General features: G+C 50.3%; 7 protein-coding genes across 7 annotated transcripts, besides 3 other annotated features; 5 read left to right on the top strand and 2 right to left on the bottom strand.

Moving 5' to 3' along the window:
* Positions 1 to 2,549: 2,549 nt before the first annotated feature.
* CYME_CMM274C (lysine--tRNA ligase, cytoplasmic) lies at positions 2,550 to 4,382 on the bottom strand (the record flags this gene model as incomplete). The annotated part of the gene is made up of 1 exon (XM_005537082.1): positions 2,550 to 4,382. The coding sequence occupies one exon, from the start codon at positions 4,380 to 4,382 to the stop codon at positions 2,550 to 2,552; it is 1,833 nt and encodes a 610-aa protein (XP_005537139.1).
* Positions 4,383 to 6,511: 2,129 nt separating this feature from the next.
* On the top strand, positions 6,512 to 7,600 carry CYME_CMM273C (similar to alkane hydroxylase; the record flags this gene model as incomplete). Its single annotated transcript, XM_005537081.1, has 1 exon — positions 6,512 to 7,600. One exon carries the CDS (start codon positions 6,512 to 6,514, stop codon positions 7,598 to 7,600), a length of 1,089 nt encoding a protein of 362 aa, XP_005537138.1.
* Positions 7,601 to 10,107: 2,507 nt separating this feature from the next.
* Positions 10,108 to 10,965: a sequence feature (possible transcribed region).
* A 109-nt stretch (positions 10,966 to 11,074) lies between these two features.
* Positions 11,075 to 13,720, top strand: CYME_CMM271C (ubiquitin-protein isopeptide ligase E3; the record flags this gene model as incomplete). The annotated part of the gene is made up of 1 exon (XM_005537080.1): positions 11,075 to 13,720. One exon carries the CDS (start codon positions 11,075 to 11,077, stop codon positions 13,718 to 13,720), a length of 2,646 nt encoding a protein of 881 aa, XP_005537137.1.
* A 3,221-nt stretch (positions 13,721 to 16,941) lies between these two features.
* On the bottom strand, positions 16,942 to 19,158 carry CYME_CMM270C (magnesium chelatase subunits I and D; the record flags this gene model as incomplete). Its single annotated transcript, XM_005537079.1, has 1 exon — positions 16,942 to 19,158. The coding sequence occupies one exon, from the start codon at positions 19,156 to 19,158 to the stop codon at positions 16,942 to 16,944; it is 2,217 nt and encodes a 738-aa protein (XP_005537136.1).
* Positions 19,159 to 19,210: 52 nt separating this feature from the next.
* On the top strand, positions 19,211 to 20,311 carry CYME_CMM269C (farnesyl-diphosphate synthetase; the record flags this gene model as incomplete). The annotated part of the gene is made up of 1 exon (XM_005537078.1): positions 19,211 to 20,311. One exon carries the CDS (start codon positions 19,211 to 19,213, stop codon positions 20,309 to 20,311), a length of 1,101 nt encoding a protein of 366 aa, XP_005537135.1.
* Positions 20,312 to 20,526: 215 nt separating this feature from the next.
* Positions 20,527 to 21,501: a sequence feature (possible transcribed region).
* Positions 21,502 to 22,432: 931 nt separating this feature from the next.
* On the top strand, positions 22,433 to 23,611 carry CYME_CMM267C (NADH dehydrogenase I alpha subcomplex 9, mitochondrial precursor; the record flags this gene model as incomplete). Its single annotated transcript, XM_005537077.1, has 1 exon — positions 22,433 to 23,611. The coding sequence occupies one exon, from the start codon at positions 22,433 to 22,435 to the stop codon at positions 23,609 to 23,611; it is 1,179 nt and encodes a 392-aa protein (XP_005537134.1).
* Positions 22,939 to 24,291: a sequence feature (possible transcribed region).
* On the top strand, positions 23,633 to 25,318 carry CYME_CMM265C (gamma-glutamyltransferase; the record flags this gene model as incomplete). The annotated part of the gene is made up of 1 exon (XM_005537076.1): positions 23,633 to 25,318. The coding sequence occupies one exon, from the start codon at positions 23,633 to 23,635 to the stop codon at positions 25,316 to 25,318; it is 1,686 nt and encodes a 561-aa protein (XP_005537133.1).
* Positions 25,319 to 25,917: the final 599 nt, after the last annotated feature.

The following is a 25,917-nucleotide window of genomic DNA, read 5'->3' as shown; positions in this document are numbered from 1 at the left end:
TATAACGACAGGGTTGGCGAGCGTTAGTACCTACGAAACGACCGGTACAACCGAGTACAGGTATTGGCACTTGGAGGTAGTGTGCGGCATGGTGGACGCTTTCCCGGAAGGCGGTATTCGTCCCGCAACCTCGGATCCGTCGTCAATGTAAACGGTTTTCCAAACAAAAACATTCGCCCAGTGGAGCTATCATTATGTTTCACAACAGAAAACACTTGCTGGACTGGGTTCGACCACGAAGTACACCGCGGAATGAAAAGCAGTTCTGGCCAGAGAGAATCCGCAGAAGCTCAGTTGCAAGTGGAATGGTGAAACACTACGTCGTCGAACAGAAGGACGTCACCAGACGTCAAGGAAAAGACTTCAATAATTTGGCAAATACGGTGTTGTTGTATGAACCTTCCCTACGAGCGAACTGAGGCCGTTAAATACATCCCCTGCAGCTAGGCCAGGTGGTATGTCGTCGTTCTCTTCCAGTTCGGTCTTTCGTACAACGGGCTCCCGTTCCGCGAATACCCGAATGCGTTCTGACCGTTTCGTCCGAAGCAATTCTCATCGACTGAAAGAGCAAACCGACGTCCTTGTCCCTGTGCTTCATACGGATAGCGACGTTCCTGGAACGCTGAATTAGCTGCGACCTCGGTGGGAAATGGCCGTGCATAAACTAAGACTTTCTTTTTGCGACAGTATCCAGTTTTTTTCAGGGCCACACGAACGCGTTGTTGAGAAACTGAAAAGCCATTTGCCGCTACCAACGTCGCTTTTGCTTACCGTAGCGAGTCCAAAGTGTCGTTTTCTACTATTGACTGCAAGCAGTCTTCGAGAATACCAGTTTTTGGCGCGGACAGCATTCATTCCTTTGATTCCGCATTCCTCACCCATCTGAATATTGTGGTTTGACTGACCTTAAGGGGGAATGCAGTCCTCCTTTCACTGTTCAGTAAAGAATGTATATCCTAAAGGCAATTCGTCAACAGTCTATAGGGTACCTTGCTTCCAGGCGTCAAATCCCTGCCACACACTGCAGTGAATGTTGAATAAAACTGAATTGAAAGACTTTGAGCTGCACGATCTATTCCTACCTTTCGATCTCGTTTTCAAACTTTTTTACATGTACAGACGTGGCATACAATTTGCTGCGATAAGTTATTCCTGATGCATTAGCAAATTGGGGTTCTCGGGCCTCGTTTTGGGATCGACTTCTTCAATGCTGCGCAGTTGGAATGCTTGCCATCAATGTAATCAAAATGATTGGCGACACACTCGAGCAAAATTCGGCAAAGAACCGATATCATGATCCATATTCAAACGAACAAGCCTCCAGTCTTCTCCTTTCCAGACGTGTAGCATGTTCAAATTACGCATTCCTCAAGCTCTCGATTTTTCTGTTTCAAGGTAACTTATGGACGTAGGGCCTCGCGCAACCACGCGGACGAGTAAAAGCATCCGAAGTCGGTTTACGATGGCTTCCTCACAAGACCATGCTGAAACATGAGCGAAATTCTCACGCCAAATAGTCAGATACGTCCGAACGACGAATCCGCTGCTCTTTGTGAACATCGCCGAAACTACATTCCACAACAACAGGATATCTCCCCGGATATGCACCCTACTCGCTTTTGTCTGATCGTTTCACATTGAACAGGGCCTCAGATCCGGATTTGATTCACAGTCGATGTCGCTTACCACGAAGGAATCATTTACGGATCGAAATTTCTCGAGATTTTCTCCTATGTCTATTTTCCCTAAGGCATTTGTTACATCACGGATGACGTCGCATTTTATAAATCCTCTTGCGTTCTGATCGGAAAACAGCATAGGGCGGGGGACGAGCTAACTTGCACACTTTAATTTTATTCTTCGCGTTTAAACACGATCAAGGACGCCACCAGGGCATGAAAAGAAGCAGTTGGTGAATTCTTGAACCGAACAGCTTGCGCTTTCGCGTAAGGCGGATAGCATACTGATCGAGGGGATTGCCGGGCGAGAGCCAGTAACCACACGGTACGGCACTTTGTATAGAAATGGAAGAGGTCATCGATTGAAGCCTTCCGTGACCGTCAAAGGCAACTACCGAGTGATGGAGCAACCTTTCTCGCGCTACTGGTTAGCCTTCGGAGACAGGGGAGATTTCACGGATGTATGGGAATACCCGATCAGAGTAAAGAGTCACTGTTGCGAAGCGCGCACCGAGGCCATATACAAATAAGATGAAAACTGCCAAGCGAACCGTAGAACGTTATTTCCAACGATGCATGAAATACGTTGAAAACATTTGGGAGCAACGAAATCACGACTTTAAAGCTTCCATTAACATCTTTATATTGTCGGCGAATGAGCTGGACGGACAGGAACGACCTTGGTATCTAGAGCCTGAGATGTGTGAGTGGAAAAGGAAGCAATTGCAGAAAGAGTCCGCAAATTCTGAGTCCGATGGGATAAGGAAAAGACCCAAACTTTAAATTATGCGCCCGTGAGATGGCACCTGTCCCTTTTTATTCTTATTTGGGAGTAATTACTTCACTGACCTGCATTCCAAAAGTTGATCTTTATTCTTTAACTTTCAGGTCTTGAACGCGATCTCGCAGTTCTGCTGCCTCGTCGCCGTCAGAGTTAGGGCGCGGTCGCAGTGCCGGGAAAAGCACGACCTCCTTGATGTTGTTCTGATCGGCGAGCAGCATCACGAGTCTGTCGATACCAATGCCCCAGCCAGCAGTTGGCGGAAGTGCATATTCCAGCGCCGTACAGAAATCTTCATCTTTCGCCATTGCTTCCGCGTCGCCTTTGTCCGCGTCCCGTTGTGAGCTCAGGAATCGTTCCCTCTGCACAAAGGGATCGTTAAGTTCTGTGTATGCATTGCAGAGTTCGCGCCCATTCACGAAAAGTTCAAACCGTTCCGTGAGGCCGGGTCGATTCCGGTGCCATTTTGCGAGTGGGCTCATGATTTCCGGATGGTCGCAAACGAACGTGGGCGAAACGCACTTCGGCTCCACGAGCGCCCCGAAAAGCTTATCTAGCAGGCGTGCTTCTGTGACCGGAGGCGGGCAAACTACACCCACTCGCTCGCAAATAGTCTCCAAACGGAAGCGCGACTCGTCTGTACCGAGTTGCTCAGATTCGGGAAATAGCGGTCGCAGCTCGCTCGGAAGCGCTTCGCGCAGAGCATCCATGACGGAGATCCGTTTGAACGGTGGGGTAAAATCGATCTCGACCTCGTTCTCCAGAGCATGCCTCCCTTCGGGATGATACTTGATTTTCAGATGCCCAGTCAGCTCCTTCACTAACAAGCTCAACATCGCTTCTGTCAGATCCATCAAATCCTTATAGTCCAGATATGCAGCGTAAAATTCACAGGCTGTAAACTCCGGATTGTGCGTCATATCGATACCCTCATTTCGAAAGTTTCGGCCCAACTCATAAACTCGATCCAGGCCGCCGATCACGAGCTCTTTCAGGTAGAGCTCTGGTGCAACGCGAAGATACATATTGACCCCAAGCTCGTTATGAAAGGTCACAAACGGCCTCGCGTTCGCGCCACCTGCAACAGCATTCATGATCGGCGTCTCGACTTCGAGAAAACCACGTTCGTCCAGGAATTTGCGGATGAAGCGAATGACATTTGCTCTGAGTTCAAATATCGGGCGAACCTCGCGGTTCACGATGAGGTCCAAATAACGTTGGCGATAGCGTGTTTCTGGATCGCTTAGCATCTGGTGCGGTTTCGGCAGCATGTGTAGACACGGTGACAGCAGCCTCGTCTCGACGGGAAAGATACTAAGTTCACCTGTTTTCGTTCGTCCTGGATAGCCGCGGACACCTATGATGTCCCCGCGGCGAAGTGCACTGTGCACAGTGGCAAAATTGCCTGCAGTATCCAACCGTGCGTCGGCCATGACTTGCACTTTAGTTCCATCAGCGAAAATATCGTAAAAAAATAATCGCGAACCAGACAAGCGCCGCGAGCGAATGCGACCTGCCAAAGCCTCTTCCCCATCGAGGCGCTCACCTACACCCAAGTATGAGTACTTGGCGATGAACTGCGGTACGCTGCACGTCACGTAGAACTTATGGGGGTAGGGATCCTCTCCGCTGGAGCGAAAGTGCTCGACAACTCGACATCGGTGGCTAAAATACTGCTGGGACGTCATCAGTTCTTCGTCCGCTTCCTGGTTTCCTGAGGAAGCATCGCGTGCAGCCGCCTGATGTTGCTGAACTCGGCTCGACTGCCGCAGTTCGCGCTCTGCAGCAAGGCGCTGCGCCTTCATACGCCGCTTTAGCTCGTTTTTGCTCAAGACAGATCCATCATCCGAGCCCACTGTCTCATTCCTGAGATCCTGATCACTCGTCACCGTTTCGATCGTGTTCCCTGAGCTCAGTTCCATAGTGTTCCTCTTGTTATGACTATGTGCAAAAATACTGCCCGAGGTCTAGCAACGTGGTTACGCTGCGCTTGGGACGGCCGCATGCGTGTCAAATTAAAATAGAACACTGGACTGGACGGTCTGTTCGTTTTTCTTATTCCTTTATCGAATTTTTATGATGTACAGTCTCGACATTAAGAGCACAGCAATAAGGGTATACAGAATCTTAGGTAGGCCTAGGATTCTCGGTTGTCGTTTCCGAGCGGCCGTTCCAAAATTTTGCCGTGGAACCCGTCACTTCACTGACACCATGCTAATTCCCGACGCCCCCAAGGAGGTATTCGTAAAATAACCAGTTTCGTTATTCAATGCTTACGTGCGAGCCTCCAGTCTTCTGCATTCCTTATATACAGCGTATTCACGTTATGCATGCTTCAGTTCTTTGATCATTCTTCTTTATGTCGACTCGTAGGTGCAGCATTTACGCTACTGGCTTTCCGACAAGAGAAACACGACGTCGACGATTGAAAACTTGTTAACAAGCCCATACCCAACGTTCACTCTATGTAACACGCCAAATAGTCGATTTCGTCCAAAAGACATATTCTCCTCATTTCGCAGTCATCGGCGACCTGGCGTTCGCCGGCGTCATAATATCCCTAAGGAATTAGTTCCCATCGGCTCTCCGTCTTTTTTTGCAACGAAAAGTGCCTTGGACTCGGACTTTAGTTGCCGCAACAATCGCCTCTCGTAGAGAGGGCGTCATTTCTGTGCACGAAGCGGAAGGCGACGAATCGAAATTTCCCGACTTGATCTCGAGCCTGGATTTTGTTTCACGAAAATGTTTCATTCTAGAAAACTCGCGTTCGACAAACTCCTCAACGAGTGGAACAGCGTGCGTTTGCGCGCGCAGCCAACAGAGCATGTACCAGGGGATCGCCTACAAGAGGCCCGTGGACGTAGGGTACAGCAGCGCACGCTGAATCGGAGGAGAACATCGAGCCGAGCCTTCTGCACTCGTCAAGGGCATCTGCCGAGCGATGCAGCATGCGTTCATGTGCCACTGGCTGGCCCTCAGCGTTCGATTGGGTGTTATGGTCATGCGGAAAAATATGACCACGGCCAAATGTCACCAATGCGAAGGCCGCACAGACCTGTTACATAAACAAATGACAATGACACACGAAGCGTAGATCGTAAAATTTGCTCATACATAAAATGCGTGAACAACAGCCGCTAAAGGCCATGTATGCACTCTACGCTGCTCTCAACATCGTTCGACTGCTTACAATGGAGAGCGTAGGAAAGAGGAGCAGTCGCCGAAAAAGCCAGCAAAAGATGATGTTAATAGTATTGGAAATCCCCAAACTTGAGCTTTACGCCCCAAGTTCGGGGACCCATTCCTTTTCTATTCTGAGAGAGGGTTTGTGGGTGGCTACGGGCTGTGTGAATCGCGGCTCTTGGCTGAAGTTCCTGCAAGTGCTCACGGAGCGAAAGAGCGTCACAACGTCGTAGGGTAAAATAATAGCCAATCACGGCCGCCTCCCGGCCTTTTTGCTGGCTCCCTACTATCGGTTCCAGCTTCTTCTCGTAAAATTCGACCGTGAGCGGCTGCCTCCACAAAGATGGCTCGCACCAGCTACGCGGGTCTCGTATTCAGCACCGAGCGCTGTCGCATATTTATGGAAGCGTTGAAGACTCGGTTCAAGGACTCCTTGCGTCCATTGACGAAGGTGGAGCTCACCTTCTAACGAATTCCTAGCAATAGCACCCTCTGCACTACTTCAGTCTCGTTTTCGTCACGTGGGGCAAACAGTTTTCTTATCTATCTCCTCTTCTTCTGCCTCCCCACTTGCTCTTCTCCGCTGTGTAGCGAGTAAGAAGAAGATTTTTCGTTTTCATTTCGGCAGCTGGTGATGGCGGTCCGCCAGGATCACCGACTTCCGTGACCATAACTTACACTTTGATTTTTTCTCTCCAAATGAAAGTACATTGAACACATCTGCCATAAACCACGAAAAAACATGCATTACCCTGCTGCGGTGGAATACAATTGAGATGAAAGAAAATAAAGCGTCAGAACCGATTTGTACACGTCACGGACGCCGAAGCGTTCGCCGCTGTAAGCGTAGTTTTCGGCAGACGTTCCTATGACAGCAACAGCCTTAGTGTATAGTGTTGCTTACATTGTGCCCCTTGTTTCTTTTACGAGTTTCATTTTCAAGAAGTGGTCAACAGCGTTCGCGTCGATATTCCTCGCTTTTGTGCTCATACCGGCTTTAGATGCTGTTCTTGGCCTCGACGAAGAGAACCCGTGTGATGCCGAACTACATAGTGGACGCCATAAGTTGGCGTACAGGGTTGTGCTGTACGTATGGCCGGCCGTGCAATGGTCCTTTCTCTTCTGGGCAGCAAGGCTAGCAAGCGAAGGAGTGGATCTGAGCGTTTCATCTTTTATTGGCCTTGGTCTAACTGCGGGCCTTTTGGCTGCGCAAGGGGTGAATGTGAGCCACGAACTTTTTCACAAACGAAACGCTGCTGAAGTAGCGCTTGGGAAGGCAATCTTGGTTTCTGTGTGTTATGGACATTTTTATATTGAGCATCTTTACGGACACCACAGGCGAGTTGCAACGCCAGAGGATCCCGCAACGGCCCGCTATGGCGAATCATTCTATGCGTTCTTCCCCCGTACAGTCGTCGGATCCTTTCGCAGCGCTTGGAAAATAGAAAGAGAGAGATTAGCGAAGCGAGGCTTTCAAACTTTCTGCGTTGAGAATCGGATACTTAGATATTTCGCTTGCTCTGTTCTTTGGTTTCTGACAATATTTTTCCTCTACGGCCTCCGAGCATGTTGCCTTTTCTTGCTCCATTGTTTCACGGCTATAACCCTTCTTGAAATGGTCAACTACATTGAGCATTACGGGCTCGAGAGAGCTGTCATTAACGTCCTTCCGAATGGTGAGAAGATTTATGAGCCTGTTTCCAACTGTCACAGTTGGAATTCCTCACATCGCCTAACAAATTATATCTTGTTCAAATTGCAGCGTCATGCGGACCATCATCGACATGCCGATAGGCCGTATCATTTACTCGTTTCAACAGTAGAAAGTCCACAACTCCCTGCAGGCTATCCAACAATGATCATTTTGTTGCTATTCCCTGCACTCTGGCGAAAGTCGATACATCCAATTTTAGACCGTGCGAAGGTGCCGTGCGATTCGCGCAGATTTTTAAAGTGACAAAATGTTTAGGTAGGCAAGAATTCTCCGACTGTGCGCTTTTTCTTTGCTTACTTTTTTTGTGTGTTTTTTCAGTGCGCGGTGAAGTATCCATCAAACCCCTACCTCCAATTTACATTTCCTATACTTCTTCTCGGATATTCTGGTCGTTTGATACGTCCTATCGTGTGCCGAACCTGCCGAGAGCGACCGCAATTGCGCCGTAGCGCCGGTGCGGTCGCTGAACGGAGACAGAACCGCGTTGCCGTTCCACAGAGGGCGTCGGCTTGAGCCTACGATTCGCGCACGGCACCGCACAGCTCCAGGACCGTTTGAAACGCAGAGCTTTCGTGGAGGGCTCAGTATTGAGACAGAGAGAAGCTCCCAAAAAGCTCCAACCTGCATAGGTGACCATTGTAAACAGCAGTTTTTCTGCGTTTCGATAAGAGACAGAAAGAAAAAAATGTCGTTCAATCAAAGATTAGAAAAGCGTGGATGACGGGACTTTCAGTACTCGAAGCAACGTTTTATGGCGACCAATATCTCCTGAGTGCAATATCTCTCGGATAGAGCGAGGTGGTCCCGAAAGGTGAAAGCAGCCTTAGGCGAGTTTGATATTTTCTGTGGACCGAAGATGTGAAATTTCCTAGCAAATTCGCCTGTGGGTAAAACGGCAAGTGCTATCTCTTCGGACCACTTCACAGGATCAACGCTCTCTTGACAAGGGGATCGTATAAGCGTGGGCATGGAAGTCCGGCAAAATACGATCAGTGCGCTAGGGAAATACATGTTTCACCCCTTTCAAAGATATTCTTGAATCGAACTTCAGCTGTCGAAGTGTTCGGTGCACGATCTTGGAAAGGATACTTCCAAGACAGCGATATCTGCCTATACAGCCAAAAGTAAATGAAGAGCCGTCTCCCGCCGAAGTGAATATCAGGCAAACTCGGAAACTCACTTGTTTGTTTCGTCACCAACCGGGAAAAGTTCCGAGGCGCAGATGTTGTAAGTAAGAAAGATCGCTCTGATGCTATCTGAAGATGTAATGAAGCTTAGAAAGGACTTGTTCGATAATATGCAGCGCAGCTGAAGATTTCTACACTGAACCGACTACGACGCTTTTAAAACCGAACGTAGAAGGAAATCTCTACTGAATGATTTAAAAGCCCTGTGCCCTTTGTTGCACACTTCGCCGCAAGGTCATCTTGAAAACGCTGCATAAATTGCACTTTGATGTCAAGAAGATGCGCTTCATTCAGTGAATAACATAAAATGTATTCGATAATGAGCGCAACTATCTCAAAATTAAAATTAGGCATCCGAATTTCACTGCCATTATCTGAACAATTTAATCTCGCAATTTCGATTTATTGTTCTGTGTCACAAACGCGGATTGCGCGCCAAGATCCGGAAAACTGTCTAAAGAGTGTTTTGCGCCATTCATGATATGTCTTCTTCAATTGACGGCGAATATATCATTTACACCGGTTTCCGGATTGAATGGCAGCGTTCCCCTAACATGGGCGTGCGTCTTAAGTTTGGGTGTCTTCCCACCGTCATCGACGCCCACTTTGCAGACATTAACTTTGAGTGCTTCCTTTTCCTCTATTTTTGCTCATGCTTCAAATGATACGGTTTCTCCAGTCACTTCAGCTTCCACGGTAGCAGTTCAGGGATGCTAGTGGCGGAGTTGAATACCAGAGTCCAGCGCTTCATGGTGTTTTCTGCCCATTTCATGAGCATGCGGAAGTCGCGTTCGACGCCTCGCGTGCTGTTTCCATCTCCTTCGCATACGATCTCGGTGCGCCTTTCGCTGCTGTGATGCTTGACTGTGGTTAGCTGTTCGAATATACCAATCAAGCAGTCCCTTCCGGGCGCCCTCATATGGCGTCTGAAAGATCGCACCATCTCTCGGAACATGACTGTGACGGGCTCGGAAGGCTCCACTCAATGCACTCCAATATATTTGGCCGTAATGTCGGACCTATCGGCCGTGGGGCATGTTCTGGGCGATCTCTTCGGCGCCTACTCTGCCCGCTGCACACACCTGTGCGTTCTGTTCCATTCGACAAAGAATCTGTAGAACGCGGTGCAGTCAATGATGCAACATGCACCGGAAGGAAAACCAAGCTTCAGAACAAGTCGAGCAATTTCCGTCGATGTACGCACGCGTCGTGAAAATGCGGAGACGCACTCTACTGGAAGCGATCTCTACGATGGTGAAAGCCCGAAGACATTGCCCGTTTCCTTGCAAACAGGGGAAAAGGGAGCCTCTGGGAGCACATCGTTTACGAGTTATTGTGGTACTGTGGAATAGCGTATGACTGATGGCCACAGAATGCGGAAGATTTCCTTTCGAATGGAAATGATCAACTGGCAAGCCGAGTTCTGTGAGCGTAAGGCACGAGTTTGTGAACAATCTTAATCCGACGGTCTAAAGTACTTTTACTTTTAAATCAAGCAGCGAGAGTTGCCGAGCTCACGAGTCGACATGGAGAAGAAGGATCGAAAAAAAATTACGATTAAGACTTTTACGTATGCTAGAAGGAAAGAAGAACAGTCGAGGCCTATATGTGAGAATTGAATACCTATACTGATCGCGTTACGAACCAGGTGTTCGAGGGCGTCGCGACTCTTCTTGATACCAGTGACCTAACAAATTTCGACAGCAAGGACTCGACCGAGTAAAGTCGAAAATAGGACAGAGAACTGTGAAACTACATGTGAATACAAAAGCACTTACTGCCGCAATTCGAAAATGGAGTTTGGACACCTAAACAAAGTTCTGAAAATCGATACGCAGGATCAGAGCGTTCAGTTCAGTGTTTCATTTCAGTCTGAGACTGATGTAGTGTGCACTGTGCACTGAAAGCCGCAAATATCGTAGCTTAAAAGAGAGGTAACACTTGGTCGAGTAACAGCAGCTCTAAATTTTCTTCGTTTTGCGGAAACTTTGCGGAAGAACGCCGCTGGTGGCTAGAATAACGCACTCAAAAAGCGTGCTCGAAGCATAAGTTAGATGTAAAGGCCCATCTGGGCTGCTGCTGCTGCTTAACCGCTGCCTACTTCAACCGCGTCCTCAGAAAAGCAGCTCAAATCAAGAGCTTTATGACAAAAAGTCAGCGAAGCATTCACTAAAGAGGCTGCAACCCTGTAGCCGCCCGGGCTTTCGCTCTGAAACGTCGTGGTCAGCAAAAGGTTTATGCTAACTTGTCAACGAAGCCTTGCCAAACGAGAGTGAAGCTCTCAAATCACTTAAAATAAGCGCTACGGCAGGTGGACTTATACACCAGGCTTATGTCTACATGTCCTCGGAGCTGTCTCTGACGAGTATGCAGCTCTCGGGGAGCCTACGGTGAGGTCTGCAAGTTTTACGGTGTCGAGATAGATCCGGAAAACTCTGGCGTTGCGGCCGAATGACATCAATCTTTCTGCCTGCGTTCTGTATTTCAACGACCGTTTTCGTAAACGTACACGCTTTGTTTGCTGTGTTGTATGATGCAGAGTGAGTTCTCGTCGAGGAGAGCCACTGCTTCGAAGCTGTTTGACACAGGGGGAAGAAGCGCTATCTCGCTCCGTGGCGCATCTAACGTTGCTCCCTCGAGAGAGAGCATTCTTTTAAAGGCCCGTCTGGAGCGTGAACGTCGGGCTGCCCAGCGCGCTCAAGAGAGGTCAGCTGTGGCCATCCAATCACTGGCACGGCAGTACTTCGAGTGCAGACGGCTTTCTAAAATAATAGAAGCGGAGTTGGTGGAACGCGTCGCGAATCTTGCTCAGAGTGAGGGGCCGCTGCCATACGACACGCACGCGGCGGTACGATTTGTGCGTGCGCTCTGTTTCCTTGTCCAGCTTTCGAAAGCTCAGCATGACAAGGCACGGCTACACTGGTACGAACACCGAGGCCTTATCGGCGAACTCGTGCGCAGTACTTATGTTTCGATAGCTTTAAAAGGCCATATTTTCATATCGGCTGCTGCGCTCGGCGATGAAGCCTTCCTTCTTGAAAATGCTCGACGCTGTGCTACAGCCGTGCAGCGGTTCGCTAATACCATCCTTGCGCTTATGCGAGGCCGCACAACTGGCGAATCTGCAAAGGAAATATGCCGTATATGTGGACCATCCGCTGAGTTCGGGAGGTTCCTCATAGATGCACCGACACTGGTGATGACTAGTGATGACATAGACATGCCAGCCACTGCGCACTTGTTCAGCGAAAGCTTAGCGAAACTGATTGCAGAACATGGAGTTACGCTTAGCAAGAGTGCAATACGCAGAATATGCGATCTCACTCTGTCGCTTCCATCCTCGAAACACCACGTTTTCTTGCTGAGCTTTGTCGTCGATCGGGTCGGTCCGTTGGACGAGCTCGCTTCAAAACTAACTCAGAGCGACGTTTTCCTCAAAAGTTTGATGCACGCACTCGAATGGGATCCGGAAAACTGGAGGCGTTTTGCGGAACTATTGGAGAAGCACGATGCTATGAACCACCGCGTATGCGCTGTCCTTGCATTCTCTCATTCCCGAGACTACCTCCGTCAAATGTGGCATTCGCTCATGATTTCTTCATCGGGGGCCTTGCTTCGACTCTTCTGTGAGTCCTTCCGCGTATCAACCTTAGTGATGGACGACGATGACTTTTACTCTGCGACCAATCTGTCCTTTGTTCTGGAGATAATCAATGAGTTGAAAGAACAGCTGTTTTGGAGACTCTACACAACAAGCACAGGTGCCCGCCCGACTGGCCGGAACAAATGGGACTTGGCCGCGGCTGACGTTCTACAGGCGTCTAGTCGCTTGTTGCTAGCGCTATGGGCAAGGGATGCAAGGCGACCCTTTACAGTACAACGTGAGTCGCTCTGGGAAGTTCAGGCTGCACGCAAGGCACCGGAGCTGTTCGTGCGTGAATCTGTTCGGAAAAATAGCGGTATGCCGCTGCTGCGAATGGCTCCCTTCTCCATCTCTTTTGAGACGCGCGTGCGCATCTTCCACGGATGCATAGCACAGGAAAAGGCGCGAGCCGGCGGAGGTCAGTCTTTCTTCGGTATGAATGGGATTTGGATCACTATACGGCGTAACTTTATCGTCGAGGATGCTTTTGCGCAACTGAACTCTCTGGGATCCAGACTTCGTGAGAATATTCGAGTTAAATTCGTGGACGAGTACGGCCTTGAGGAGGCCGGTGTTGATGGAGGTGGTGTCTTCAAAGAGTTCATGCATCAACTGATTCGATTCGCATTCTCGCCGACCCATTATGGTCTATTTAAGGCAACAGATGGTGGGGAGCTTTTCCCTAATCCGGCCTCGAGTGTCATCGCACCGTCGAATCATTTGGAACAGTTTTCTTTTCTTGGGCGTATTCTGGGCAAGGCGCTCTACGATGCGATCTTGGTAGATCTCCCGATAGCATCATTCTTCTTACGCAAACTGTTGGGTATAAGTAATGATCTTAACGATTTGCGTTCTCTGGATCCGGAGCTGCATCGAAATCTGAAATTTCTTCGGCATGCTGATCCTAACTCGTTTGGAGACCTTTGTCTGACATTTACTGTTGTCGACAATGAATTCGGGGAAGCAGTTGAGAAGGAGCTGATTCCTGGAGGGAGTTCCATTCCAGTGACTTGGGACAATCGGCTGGAGTACATGCATCGCGTAGCTGACTATAGGCTGAATCGGCAGATCAAAGCACAGACGACAGCCTTTATGAGCGGTTTCTTCGATGTCATCGAGAGAGAATGGATTCAGATGTTCAATGAATGGGAGCTTCGTGAGTTGATCTCAGGCGATTGCTCTGGCAAGATTGACATTGACAACTTGCGCAGCAACGTAACATACTCAGGTGGATACTCCGAGAACTCGGGAACGGTTGAACTGTTTTGGCAAGTTGTGCAAGAAGATCTATCGGACTCAGAGCGAGCAGCCCTTCTCCAATTCGTGACAAGCTCGCCAAGAGCACCCCTGCTCGGGTTTCAGTATCTGAACCCCCCGTTTTGCATTCAAAAAGCTGGTGACGACGCATCACGGTATCCCACGGCCTCCACGTGCATGAATCTGCTCAAACTCCCCCCATATTCGACTCGAGAGGCCATGCGGGAGAAGCTGAAGTATGCTATTACCCAAAATTTCGGATTCGACCTCTCGTAGTAGGGAAAGATCTCCCTTTCGGCCGATGCAATCGGTGTAGTCTTCGTGTGTGCATGTGTCACTGCACAAGGCGGAAGCAGGTTGCGCTTCCGAAGCCCCTCCTCATTCAAGGACTAATCCAATGTGAAAAGACGGCCCCTCGCGTGGAAGTTACGGCTGTTGAAAGATTATCCTGTTCCTTTGAGACTTCTGCGCTTTCATTTGTGAAGCGCTTCCGAGCGGCTGTTCATCCGCGGCCAGAAACTGCGTATCTGAAGCTGTATGCGACTGACTGAAATCCATTGATGAAACAGTCCTGTAAATTGTACACCATGCACGCTACAACATCAGAATATTCAAATAGTGTAGCTATGCTGGACTCCTCTTGGACACCGCTATCTATACCTGCGTGGGAATAACATGGAACGGGTACGCGAACGTAGCACGGGCTGCGTACATGTATCGGGGCCTCTTTCCGAAGTAATCCAACCTCATACTTTGCTGGCTTTCTTAGCAAACGCTTCCTATTCTACTGCCCCCGTTCTCCGGCTTTAAAACATGGAGTTCTATTCTGTCCCCTCAGCTCCGTTTCAGCAGTCAAAGGTTGAACATGGTCGCATCAACGTCCTGGTTTCGCTGCTTCTCGTTGCGTTCCCCGCATTTCAAGCACAAGCGGGTGTCCTTACTTAACTCTCACGCTCTATCTTCGTTCTCTTTGCATACAGCCTCGCCGTGCCCCTCCCGGTGGTGAGACTTTTTTATGGTTAGGTGTTCTCCAACTCGCACCGCACTTCCCCATCAGAGCGCCGCACTATTCGCGCAAACACTTTCTTCTTCGCATGGTACACGTCTTTGACAAGTATATAATGCTACCCTTGAAGTCCTTCTCCGTTTTCCCTCCCAGTATCTTGAACTACGACTATGGGTCCTCTGCTGATCAATCCCCACGACGTGAGCATCGTCCGCTGTGCACGAAACCGCATGCTGTTCCATTCGCTGGAGGATGAAAGAACAGAAACTAACCACTAGCTAGCAACTCGATAACAGTTTCTTTCGACCTTGATAGTAATCATTCAAAAGCGGGAAGTTTACGTATCTTCAAAAGTTTACCTTCTAGGCGGAAGGTCCGCTAGCCGGACGAGTCTGCCGGGCTAGTGCTTCATGTTTCCTCCAGTGGCAGGTGCTGTGGCGAGACCTGTGCAACTCGTCCGCACCGCAATTCATTCTGGGACTAGGAGAAGGATTCTGCGCCTGGGCGTCGCCCTGGTCGCAGTGGACGCCTAGTATATCGCTTCGCGCTATCGCAGGCTCCCAGGATGATTAAGTACTCCGACTCCGTGTCCGATGAACCACGCCTCAAGCCGACGCCCTCACTGGTATGCCAAAGCCGTTCTGTCTACGTGTAGCATCTGCTTCAGTGGCATAAGCGTTATGGCGTGTGCTCAAAACAGGCACTCGTGCACTATATAACATTCGAAACGACCAGTATATCATAGAAGAATTATGAGTAATGGAACTTAACTGTGGGTGCTTTATGATGGACGCTTTCCCGAAAGCCATTATCCATTCCGAATTCTGGGATCCATGGTCAATGTAATCGTTTTGTTATCTGAAAAAAATTCGATGGGAGATTTTGCGTAACACATTGTTGCGCATGGTGAAACGAGTACCGAATTGCAAACCCGAATGGAGGACATTTTTTGAGATACACCAGGTCATCGAAGCTCCCGGACTGCAAAGCGATGATGCACTCTTCACTGGAAACGAATCTATGCAATGAGTGAAGTCAAGGTCCGAAACGCTTCCAAGCAATCTGAAGAGATGGGAGCCCTTGGAGTTATACCCGTAAGAGGTATCATGCTGCTGCATTCGAGCGGTATTTCGTCAATGGCTGGACAGAGAGGATGATTCATCTCTCGAATAGAAAATATTGCTTCATATGTACGTTCAGTAAACTTTTGGCTTGAGCATGTGAAAATGCTGTCAAACGACAACGTTGATAGATTTCGCATTGAATCCAGATAGACGTACCGTTGAGCCAACAAGTTGGCTTGGAATAGAAAGATCGGAAAACTGAAGTATGCGAGATAACAACATCGTACATGTAAGGAAAGGTGAAGAGTGGAGGCATGTACTTACGATTTAAGCAATGGTATCGGTTAGTTTACGTACCATTGTTAGAGGGCGTCGCGAATCATCTCGAAGACATCTACGTAACGAATACCAGCGTTAAAGGATTGTGGTAGTTGCTCTCTAAAGATGAGAGAACATTCCTAAAAGAGGTTTGAATCCGTAAGCCCTAATTGCTGCATTTCGAATGTCGAATTCGAGCGTTTATAAAAGTTCGTACAATCTCGAATTGCTCGAACATTACGAGCAACTCGGTGCTCCGTTTCACTACGACACGGGTGTAGAATTTTTTTGCGGAAATAACTTACCCGATCTTCGCCTTTCTCCAGTTAGCTACTTGATAGCCCCAGTGATGCACCCCCTTAGCGAAACTTTGGTTGATAAACAACAGCTGTAAGCTCGCTAGGGTCTCGAGTTACCACTACACCGCTGAGCCGCAGCCTACAGGGGTGGTTTCCACCCACAACTCTCTGATCCAGGAAGAATGATAATGAACTCGAGCACAATTCATCTGGCGCGCCGGGATGGCTTCAGCACAAATGGTTTAGTCAAAAGGCGCTATCAGGACGATCAAGATGCATCAAGCTGCCCTCCTTGCATCGAACACTTATTTGTGCTGGTCTCGTTTGCTCAGGGGTTTCACGGTTCTATGAAGAAACAGAGCGCTGACTGGAGCATCTGTTCATGAAAGCAAACAACCAGATGGATCTTTGACGCATGATTCAGCTCTTACTCACCACGCACTTACCTGTAGCTTCCCAAGCCGGTAACGAGAAACTCTTGAACCTTTCTCTCGAAATGTATCTATTCTCTCGATAGCGCTCCGCCCTAAAGTGCAGTGCTTCAAAGAAACTGGGCTATGCCTAGCATTCCGAAACAAATGCTTCCCAACCGGCGATGCGGATCAATTCTGGACGAGCGTATCTTGCCAAGTCTTTGTTTTTGACGCGGTTTATAGGGATTCGACTCAGGCGTTAATGATCGCATGTACAGGAACATTGCTTACAGTACTGTAGCCGGTGCAAAGCACCCGATTTCTGAAGGTGGATTCCTGTGTGCACTGCACATTTAGCTCTTCCTAGGCGTTCCGCTCGTTAGACGATTGACAAGCGCTACAGCTGCCGCATCTGTTTGATTGCGTCTGCGGCGACACCAGCGACAGCAGCATCTGTTGCTCGTGGGATGTAGTGATAGGTGCCTCCCGCTGCTTGTGCCAGTTCCTTTGCGAGACCCGTGCTCACAAATTTGTTCTCGCTATCAATGACCAGAATGCTGAAACCGTTAATACCGCGTATCTTCTTCGCCAAGTCCAGTACTTCATTCTTCAGTTCCTCTTTTGTGGGTTTCTGTTCAAGCTTTTCGCCCAAAGAAACTTTCAAGGGAATGTTTGCCCGACCGTCGGAAACGAGCACTAGCACACAACGTCCGATATCTCCACTTTTCATCGCGTTAACGCCTACGCGAGCCGCGACAGTCAGCGCGTGTGCCAACGGTGAGCCTCCGCCACATGGCATGGTCTCCAGACGTCGTTTTGCCATGCTAACCGAGCGCGTCGGTGGTAGCAGCACGCTTGCACACTCCCCTCCAAAGGTTATCAAGGCGATTTGATCCCTGGACTGGTACGCCTCTGCGAGCAGTCGAATCGCTGCTCCTTTGGCGGAGCTCATTCGATTTAAGGCCATGGACCCCGAAGCATCCACCACGAAAAGGACCAAAGCTCCCGCTTTCCTGGCCATACGCTTGGCTCGAAGATCTGGAGGCTCAATGAAGACCCTTCTTCCATTTTCCTGAGCATGGCGTGCGCGCCTCATTCTTTGGTAGGGGGCCGCAGAGCGTATGGTAGCATCGATAGCCACACGCTTCACTTTCCCGCGCGGAAACATCGCCTTGACGTAGCGCCCTCGCTCGTCGGAAAATATGATACCTCGACCGCCGCTGCGGCCCTGCTTCTGCTGCCCCTGTGCAATATTCAACAGCTCCGGATCGATGGGGACGCCTTCGGGATCAAACATGAACTCTTCGGGTACCTGCGGAGCCTCTTCGATCTCATTCTCATCCTCCTCTTCTTGTTCTTGCTCCGATTCATCTTCCTTCTCTTCACCATCCTGCTCATTTGATGGCGGTGGGGGTGGTGGAGGCGGGCGCTTCTGGGATACATTTTCCTCATCATTGTTGTCGCGATAGAAGACCTTTGCTCGGGGGAATATGGCTAGGCGAACTGCGATACGAAGGTCTTGTTCATTGACACGGAGGCGTCCTTCGAAGGCAGCATTCGCACGAGCCAGTTCGGCGGCGAAGATTTCGGCCCGATGGCCCTGGACGGCACCTCGAATGGACTCTTCACATAGATATTCTACCTGCTTACGAGCGATGACCACGTCGCGATACTCTTCCCGTGCGAATATAATGCGCTGTCGGAGCTCATCCATCTCCTGTTCGTACTTGCGTACAAATTCACGAGGGTTACGGTAAAACTCGGTAACGGCATCTACAGCCCGTATGCGTTCCTCGATAGAGAGCGGTGGAGAATCTGCGTTCACAATAGCTGCCATGCGATCTGCCAAGTGTGGACGGATAGGGCCTTCATCTGGGTTAAAAGTTGCTATCAGAAGAGGTTCACAGGGATAGCCGAGAGAGATGCCTTCTCTTTCCACCAGCACGCGACCTTCAGATACAACCGAAAGCAGCAGGTTAGCAATGCTCTCATCCAGCAGATTGATGTCATCAACATAGAGGATACCTCGGTGGGCCCTAGCTAGGACACCAGGTTGGAAAACAGATTCCCCCAGTTTCATAGAGCGCTCTATGTCGATGGACCCCACCAGTCGATCCTCCGTTGCATTTAGGGGCACTTGTACAAATGGTGCTGGAATGATTGCTCTTTTGCTTTCAGGCAAGTCTCCACGGGGCACCTCATTGTACGGTGATCCCAAGACAACCTCTATCGGAGGAAGCAGCGCTTGCACTGCTCTGGCCAGCACTGACTTGGCAGTGCCCCGTCCACCGGATATCAGGACACCTCCAACCTTTGGGTTCACAGCCGCAAGCAGCAAGGCCAGCTTAACTAAGTCATGGCCGACGACGGCCACAAGGGGAAAAGTCTCCCGTATGGAATCCCGAGGGGTTGCATCTCCGTCTTCAGGGGTTGATATTGTGTTCAACGTCACAGGGACTGTGTCCAGGCAGCGCAGCCTTGCTAACGCTCCCGGCCGTAGTCGGAAAACACGGCTGCCGAACGCTTTCTGCAAAGTTTGTCTTTGAGGAACAGTTTTGCAATTTCGCACGTTTACAGTCCACAGAAAAGTGGATGGTACGAAACAGTGCGACATTTCGGTGTGGAGCCTCGGAAGTTCAACCGTTGTTCGGAAGCGTGTGCGGCGGATGCAGCGCACTCCCGGTGCCGCCCTTGAGACTGCAGTTCCTATGGAGAAGCGGGAGGCGTTCTTGGCAGCTTATGCAAAGATACGGGAAGAGATTCTTTCTGATCTCAGTTCAGGGGACTTTCAGCTCCCGGATAACATCCTTGAAAGAGTGAAGTTTTGCTTGGACTACAATGTTCCGCACGGTAAGCTGAACCGAGGTCTCGCGGTTCTGGAAGCGTATCGAGCAGCACGCCGCTGCGAGACCTTCGAAGCGCTCTCGGAACAGGAGCGTCAGGATGCGTTGCTACTTGGCTGGTGCGTCGAGTGGCTCCAAGCTTTTTTTCTGGTCGCTGATGACGTTATGGACGGGAGCAAGACCCGCCGCGGCCGTCCGTGCTACTATTTGTTGGACCATATTGGTTTAAGTTCCGTGAACGACTGCCTGCTGATAGAGGCACAAATCTATCGTCTGCTCCGCAGGAGGTTTCGGGCCCGTGAAAGTGATCCCGAACTTTATCTGGACCTTGTTGAACTCTTTCTCGATACGACATACAGCACAGAAGTCGGACAGATGTTAGACCTCGAATCGAGCACCGGATCCGACGCTATGCTCGAAAAGTTTACTGAGCAGAACCTTCTCCGAATCTATCGCTTCAAGACCGCAATTTACAGTTTTTATCTTCCCGTGGCACTTGGAATGCGTCTGGCGGGCATCCGGAACTCGTTGTATTACCAGCAAGCGAAGGAAATCCTGCTCGAGATGGGTGCTTACTTTCAGGCACAGGATGATTTTCTGGACTGCTTTGGGGATCCTGTGGTGACAGGAAAGGTTGGAACAGACATTGAAGAAAGAAAGTGTACTTGGCTGATCGTCGAAGCACTAAAGTGCTGCTCTCCTGCCCAGCGGGAAATGCTGCGCTGTTCGTATGGCAAACAGGATTCCGATAGCGTGGCTCGCATCAAGGCGCTCTACCGCGAGCTTGGTTTACCGCAACGATTTCAAACCTATGATCAGGAAAGTTATGCCCGAATTCAACGCAAACTTGAAGCCCTGGATGCGGACTTCCCGGTGGAGGCCCTCAGATTTCTGTTGCAGAGCATCTACAAGAGATCGAAATGATAGTCTTTATTTAGCTAGCCCTTAAAACAGTATGGAGGATATCCTTGAGGAGAGCATCTAAGGAGCTATAGACACCGTTTCTAGGATATTTCTTCTTCGTTTGCATGAAAAATCGGCTCAGAACTAAACACCTCAGTTTCTCGTAGCTCAGGTGCACACAATTTTCTGTTAACAGGAGCAACTGGTACCTTTGTGTTCGCATTTTTTTCCTGAATCGAATTTTATATTAACACAGAGTGCAACGATTTTCAAAGATTTTGGAGGCTCTTTCAGTGGAATGAAACCCTAGCGAAATCGGCATCATCGCACTTTCCTCGCACCTTATCTGTCCTCAGGAGATCAGATTTGATCTGCTATACAGCCGAATAGAGTTCGCCGGTGTCCTGCCCGCGTGCGTGCTTTCGAAAGTATCTCGGAAAATGGCTCGTTCAAGAAAAAGAGCATTACCTGACCTGCGTTTATTGCACGAGACAACGACACCAGCATCAATATCAGCAGCACCGCCAGCTCCCTGCCGGAGGTCTATTGGACGCCAGCGCTGCCTTTCCAAAGCACAGCGTCGAATATTCCATTAGGTTTTACAGGCATCCGACGGCTTGAGCAGGCCAAGTGCGCAGTCAAGGAGTACGCCACTGAGACAGCAGGCCTTCCATGCACCAGAGTGATATGATGATAGGTTCGCGGGGAGCGAGCGTCGCCATCCCATCTCTTCGGGACAGCTTGGTCTCTCTGAAGCATACGTAGTCGCTCGTGGACGTCTGGATTCATTAGGGCCAGCGCGAGGTGCCCTTTGGAAGGGCCAGTTACCACACGGGTGCGATAACGCACAGGCCGGTAACACAGCCCAGAGACAACAGCGGGCGCGCCGCAGTTTTCTGGTGACTACTGCGCCTCGCTGCTGTAAAGCGTCTGTTGCAACACGGCATTCTGCCTCTGCTCAAAACTGTACAAAGCATATCCTGTGTCGCTTCGGCGCAGCATCTCTCCCAACATGGCGTCCTAGCTGAGCTGGGCGCCGGCGCCAACCCAAGCTGCAGCATATATACCACCGCGGCTGCGCCTGAGGAGCACTCGCATACATGACGTCTCGAAATACCGTCAGCGCACCCTCAGTCGAGCATAGGAGCCCTAGAACTCACATAGCGCACGCGAAAGTTCCCCGAAACGAAACCGCTCCAACTCCGATTTATAGAGACAGACCATGTATGCGGCGGGAATCGATGTACCTGGTAAACGTTCGCACAGTCTTCGTCGTGCTGACCGTTCTCGGCTGAAGACTCTCGTATGAAAAGCCCGTTATTTTATCTGTGCCCACGGTTCATCACAGAATCTCAACTCAATGCTGCAAAGTAGTTGGGGAGCCCGACGGCGACAGGTCTCACAATCCAACTTTGAACCACAAACTCGTCTTGTAGCATCAAATGAAGAGGCGCTTGAGCTCACTTCGAATTGAAAGAACTTGTCTGGATGATGCCAACAGCTGAGCAGTATATAGCGAAATCATTTAAGTGAAGCGTGAATTCACTTAGTAGAGGATGCAACCTGATCGATAGCTTCCTTTTAGAGTGTACAAGTTCTGTTCGCTTTCCGTACGCTAATCGATCTTGAATTTTTGCTGTGCATCACTGTGGAAGCGAGCTGCTGTTCTCTTGTTCTCTAACAGCCTTGGTGCGAATTTGTGTGATTGGGATTTCTCGGACCCATTCGATAACAGTCTGTACAACGACTGTGATCCATCCTCTCCATCCAGCCGTTCTACATGTTACCGAAAGTTTCGGAGAGCTGCTTCAACTCATAGTTCTCATCCGAAGAGCTTACCGGCGAACGAATTGGGCACTGCAGGATTATTTCAATAGTTGGTCCAGATCTTACTGTCTGCCTCACATTAGAGCAGTTCTGTTATATATATCTCCAGAGGTTATTGTCGCAACCAGCATTGCTGGCTCATGGGTGTTCGGGCCGGAAACAATGCCGCCCAGATGCTCGAGGAGCAGCTGTGATCCCAGCCGCGGCGCCGTATGCCATTGGCAGAGAGCGTACCAACGTGCCAACTGACTAAACTTTACAGTCGTTGCGGCGGTCCATACTGAAAACACCTTCGTTTGCTGCGTTTCAAGCCTCATGGACAGCTGTGGGGCTGCGTCCGTCCGGCTGCTGCGGCTCAGCCTGCAGCGTAATGGTAGCGCAGTGCGGTACATGAGCTCTCCAACGAACTTAAGCGAGAAAGCTCGACTTGTTTCGCCTGTGTTGCGAGCCGAGGGCACTGGAGGACGCTCCTCGGTCTCCGGGATTATTGCTACTGTTTTTGGTTCAACGGGCTTTCTGGGACGGTACGTTGTTAGTCAGTTGGGGCGCATTGGGAGCACAGTTTTTGTTGCCTGGAGAGGTGACGAACTGGACAATCGACATCTGAAGGTTATGGGCGATCTAGGTCAGATCAATCCTATTCAGATTGAAGCTCGGGACATCAATTCCCTGCGTCGATCAATTGCGGGCTCGAACGTCGTAATCAACCTTATCGGAAAATGGTACGATACGAGGTACTACTCCCTCGAGGACGTGAATATTGGTGTTGCGGAGACTATCGCGCGTCTTGCAAGCCTCGAACAGGTAGAGCACTTTATCCATGTGTCCGCTCTACCTGCTTACAGTAAGGCGAACTCGGAGTATCCAGAAGATCGCTGGTCTCGCTCTAAGATCGAGGGCGAACGGCTTGTTCGACAAGCTTTCCCGCGAGCGACGATTTTCCGCCCAGCAGATATTTGGGGCATGGAAGATCGCTTTCTTGCGAGGATAGCTACTTCGCTCAGTAGGCTAGGGTTTGTTCCCGTCGTCCAAGGCGGAAAAAGCCGGACTCAACCAGTTTGGGTAGACGATGTCGCCCGAGCAATTGTATCGAGTGTGCGCAATCCCGAGTCCACTGCGGGGAAGACGTACGAACTATTCGGTCCCCGGGTGCTTACCCGCCGTGAAGTAGTAGAATTTGTCGCAGACTCTACGAAAAGGGAGCTTAATCTTTTGAACTTACCCCTCCCTATTGCCAAAGTCGTCATGCGCCTCACGGGAATGCGGCTACCTTTGGTGAACCCTTCACCGCTTTTTACGGAGAGCGATGCCGTCAGAGAGGCGTCTGATGTGATAGCCAGCTCCATATTATCATCAGGGGAGGAGCGTGAAGCACTGGGCACATTTGATGACCTGGACATCATACCGCACGATCTTTTGAGCGACCTCGGTCGTAACACGCTGCGCCAATATCGCAAGGGTGGAGATCGGAGTTCGCTTTTTTACGTTGATTAGACGAGACTGGCGGGCCTCTGCATGGAGTTCCACTCTCGGCGTTCTCCCGTCTTGAGTTTGAGAGGTTTGTGTGCCGCTTCTCAACCGCTGGCCTCACAGGCTGGGATTCAGGTGCTCACAGCAGGCGGGACCGCGGTAGACGCGGCTGTGGCCGTTGCGGCGACGCTCGCCGTGACGGAGCCGTGCTCCACAGGCATAGGCGGCGATGCCCTGCTTTTGTATTTTGACGCTAAAGAGAAGAAAGTGTCCGCACTGTTAGGTTGTGGACGCTCGCCAGCAGCCTTAACACTGGAAGCCGTGCAGAGAGCAGGTCTGAAGGAGCTTGCCCCAGCGTCACCACTAACTGTCACCGTACCCGGTGCACCGGCTTTATGGTGTGACGCGATTGATCGCTTCAGTAGCGGATCTGTTCCGATAAGGTCAGTTCTTGACCCGGCTATACAGCTTGCAGAGTTCGGTTTCCCAGTGTCCCCGCTGACAGCGCTGCAGTGGCGGAGCAGCGTGGACTTGCTGAAAAGGTCCCCGGGCGGGTCTGCGCTGCTCGTGGAACGCTGCAGAGCACCGCGAGCCGGTGAAGTTTTCCGAAACCCCGGTTTAGGCCGAGCGTTGCGACTTATCGCGGAACGTGGTAAAGCGGGCTTTTACGAAGGTCCAGTAGCAGATGCGATCGTTTCGAGTTTAGCTTCGGTGCCCATGCTCCATGAGGATTTGCGTTCGCATCGCACGGAAGAGGCAGAGCCGCTTCAGGCGGAATACCGGGGTGTTCGGATCTACGAGATGCCGCCACCAACGCAAGGCCTCGCAACATTGATAGCACTTAAGATTTTGGATGGCATTGATCTCGAGAGCCTTCACACGGCCGGGCAAGACGCTGCCTTGTTGGATGCGCTGATACGGGCGATGCGCGTCGGGTTCCTAGTGGCCGACACCTACATAGCGGATCGATCACACGCACCGGACTCGTGTCGTTGTTGCGGTCAAGTAGACTGTGGAGCAGTGTGCAGACTTTTTACCGACGATTCCATGAGAACCTGGCGACGTATATTCCGCGAAGGTCGTGCCCAACTCAGCCAACAATCGTCATCCGCTGCCGGATTCGCTGGATCCGATACTGTCCAATTCTGTGTTGTGGATGAACAAGGAAACGCATGTTCCTTCGTTAACTCAACTTGCAAGGGATTCGGTACCGGCATTGTTCCGGAAGGTTTTGGTTTCTCGCTCCAAAATCGCGGTCTCGGTTTCAGTCTTGATTCACGGAGCCCGAACGTTCTGGGGCCATGCCGTCGTCCATATCACACGCTCATGCCAGGAATGGCAGTGCATGCCTCGTCTGGATGCCTGTTCTCAGCTTTCGGGGTCATGGGGGGTATGATGCAACCGCAAGGTCATCTTCAGGTCATCGTGAATATGATGGATCGCAAAATGGATGCGCAAGCTGCCCTCGATGCGCCTCGTTTTTTCATCGAGTCCCGAAACTTCCGGCCGGAGAACATTGCGCACGCTCCCCTTCTGCTGGAGCAGGGCATATTGCCGCATGTGGCTTCTGAATTGCAGCATTTGGGGCATCCTATCAAAATGAGTGATGTTCGAGGACCTGCTCGGATGGCTTTTGGCCGCGGCCAGGTCATAATGCGGGATGCAGATGCAGGCGTCTTTTGGGGAGGCAGCGATCCCCGCGCAGATGGCTGTGCTATAGCTCAAGTTTGAGACTGCATGCAAGTTGAATGGCGGTAGCGTCTATTGGTTTGTTTCGCGGATATCGCGATAGCTGATTGATTGCGGAGATGGTTGGCATTGAGTCGTATGTAAGCCAAGCTTGTATCTCTTTTCTGAATTGCAGATTTTGGGGAGTGAATAGCAAAGTACATCACAGATCGCTCGCAAGCTGTTCGCGGACGGATTTCGTTTGGAAAATTTTCTCCAAGCGAGGATCAATTTACCTATGAGCTGCTCTCGAACGCAGCAACGAAGCCTGTATCAATGAGAGAAACCTCGGTTCTCGAAAAGACGCTATGGTTTATCGTCAACCGCAAACCAGCATTCCCTTCTGAAAAAGAGACTGCACCGACCCAGCGACGTATGTGATATCGCATGGAGACCCGAATGGTCTTTTTCTTCTTTTAATGGCGTCTGTTCGAGGCCACAGTTCATATGGTACGGGCCCGAACTACGGACGTAGAACTCTTCGTCCGTCTTGGTCTAGCAGGCCGTGCAAGCTGGCGAAAGCTGCTCCAAAGTACATTCTGGAGGAGCGGGGCGACGATCGCGAAAGCCCAAAGGCAGGCTCCCTCGTCTTTGTATGAGGA

Source organism: Cyanidioschyzon merolae, chromosome 13 (genome assembly GCF_000091205.1).
Source record: "Cyanidioschyzon merolae strain 10D DNA, chromosome 13, complete genome".
Lineage (NCBI taxonomy): Eukaryota > Rhodophyta > Bangiophyceae > Cyanidiales > Cyanidiaceae > Cyanidioschyzon > Cyanidioschyzon merolae.
Note: the sequence above shows the minus strand (reverse complement) of the source record. Positions and strands in the feature narration are given on the sequence as shown.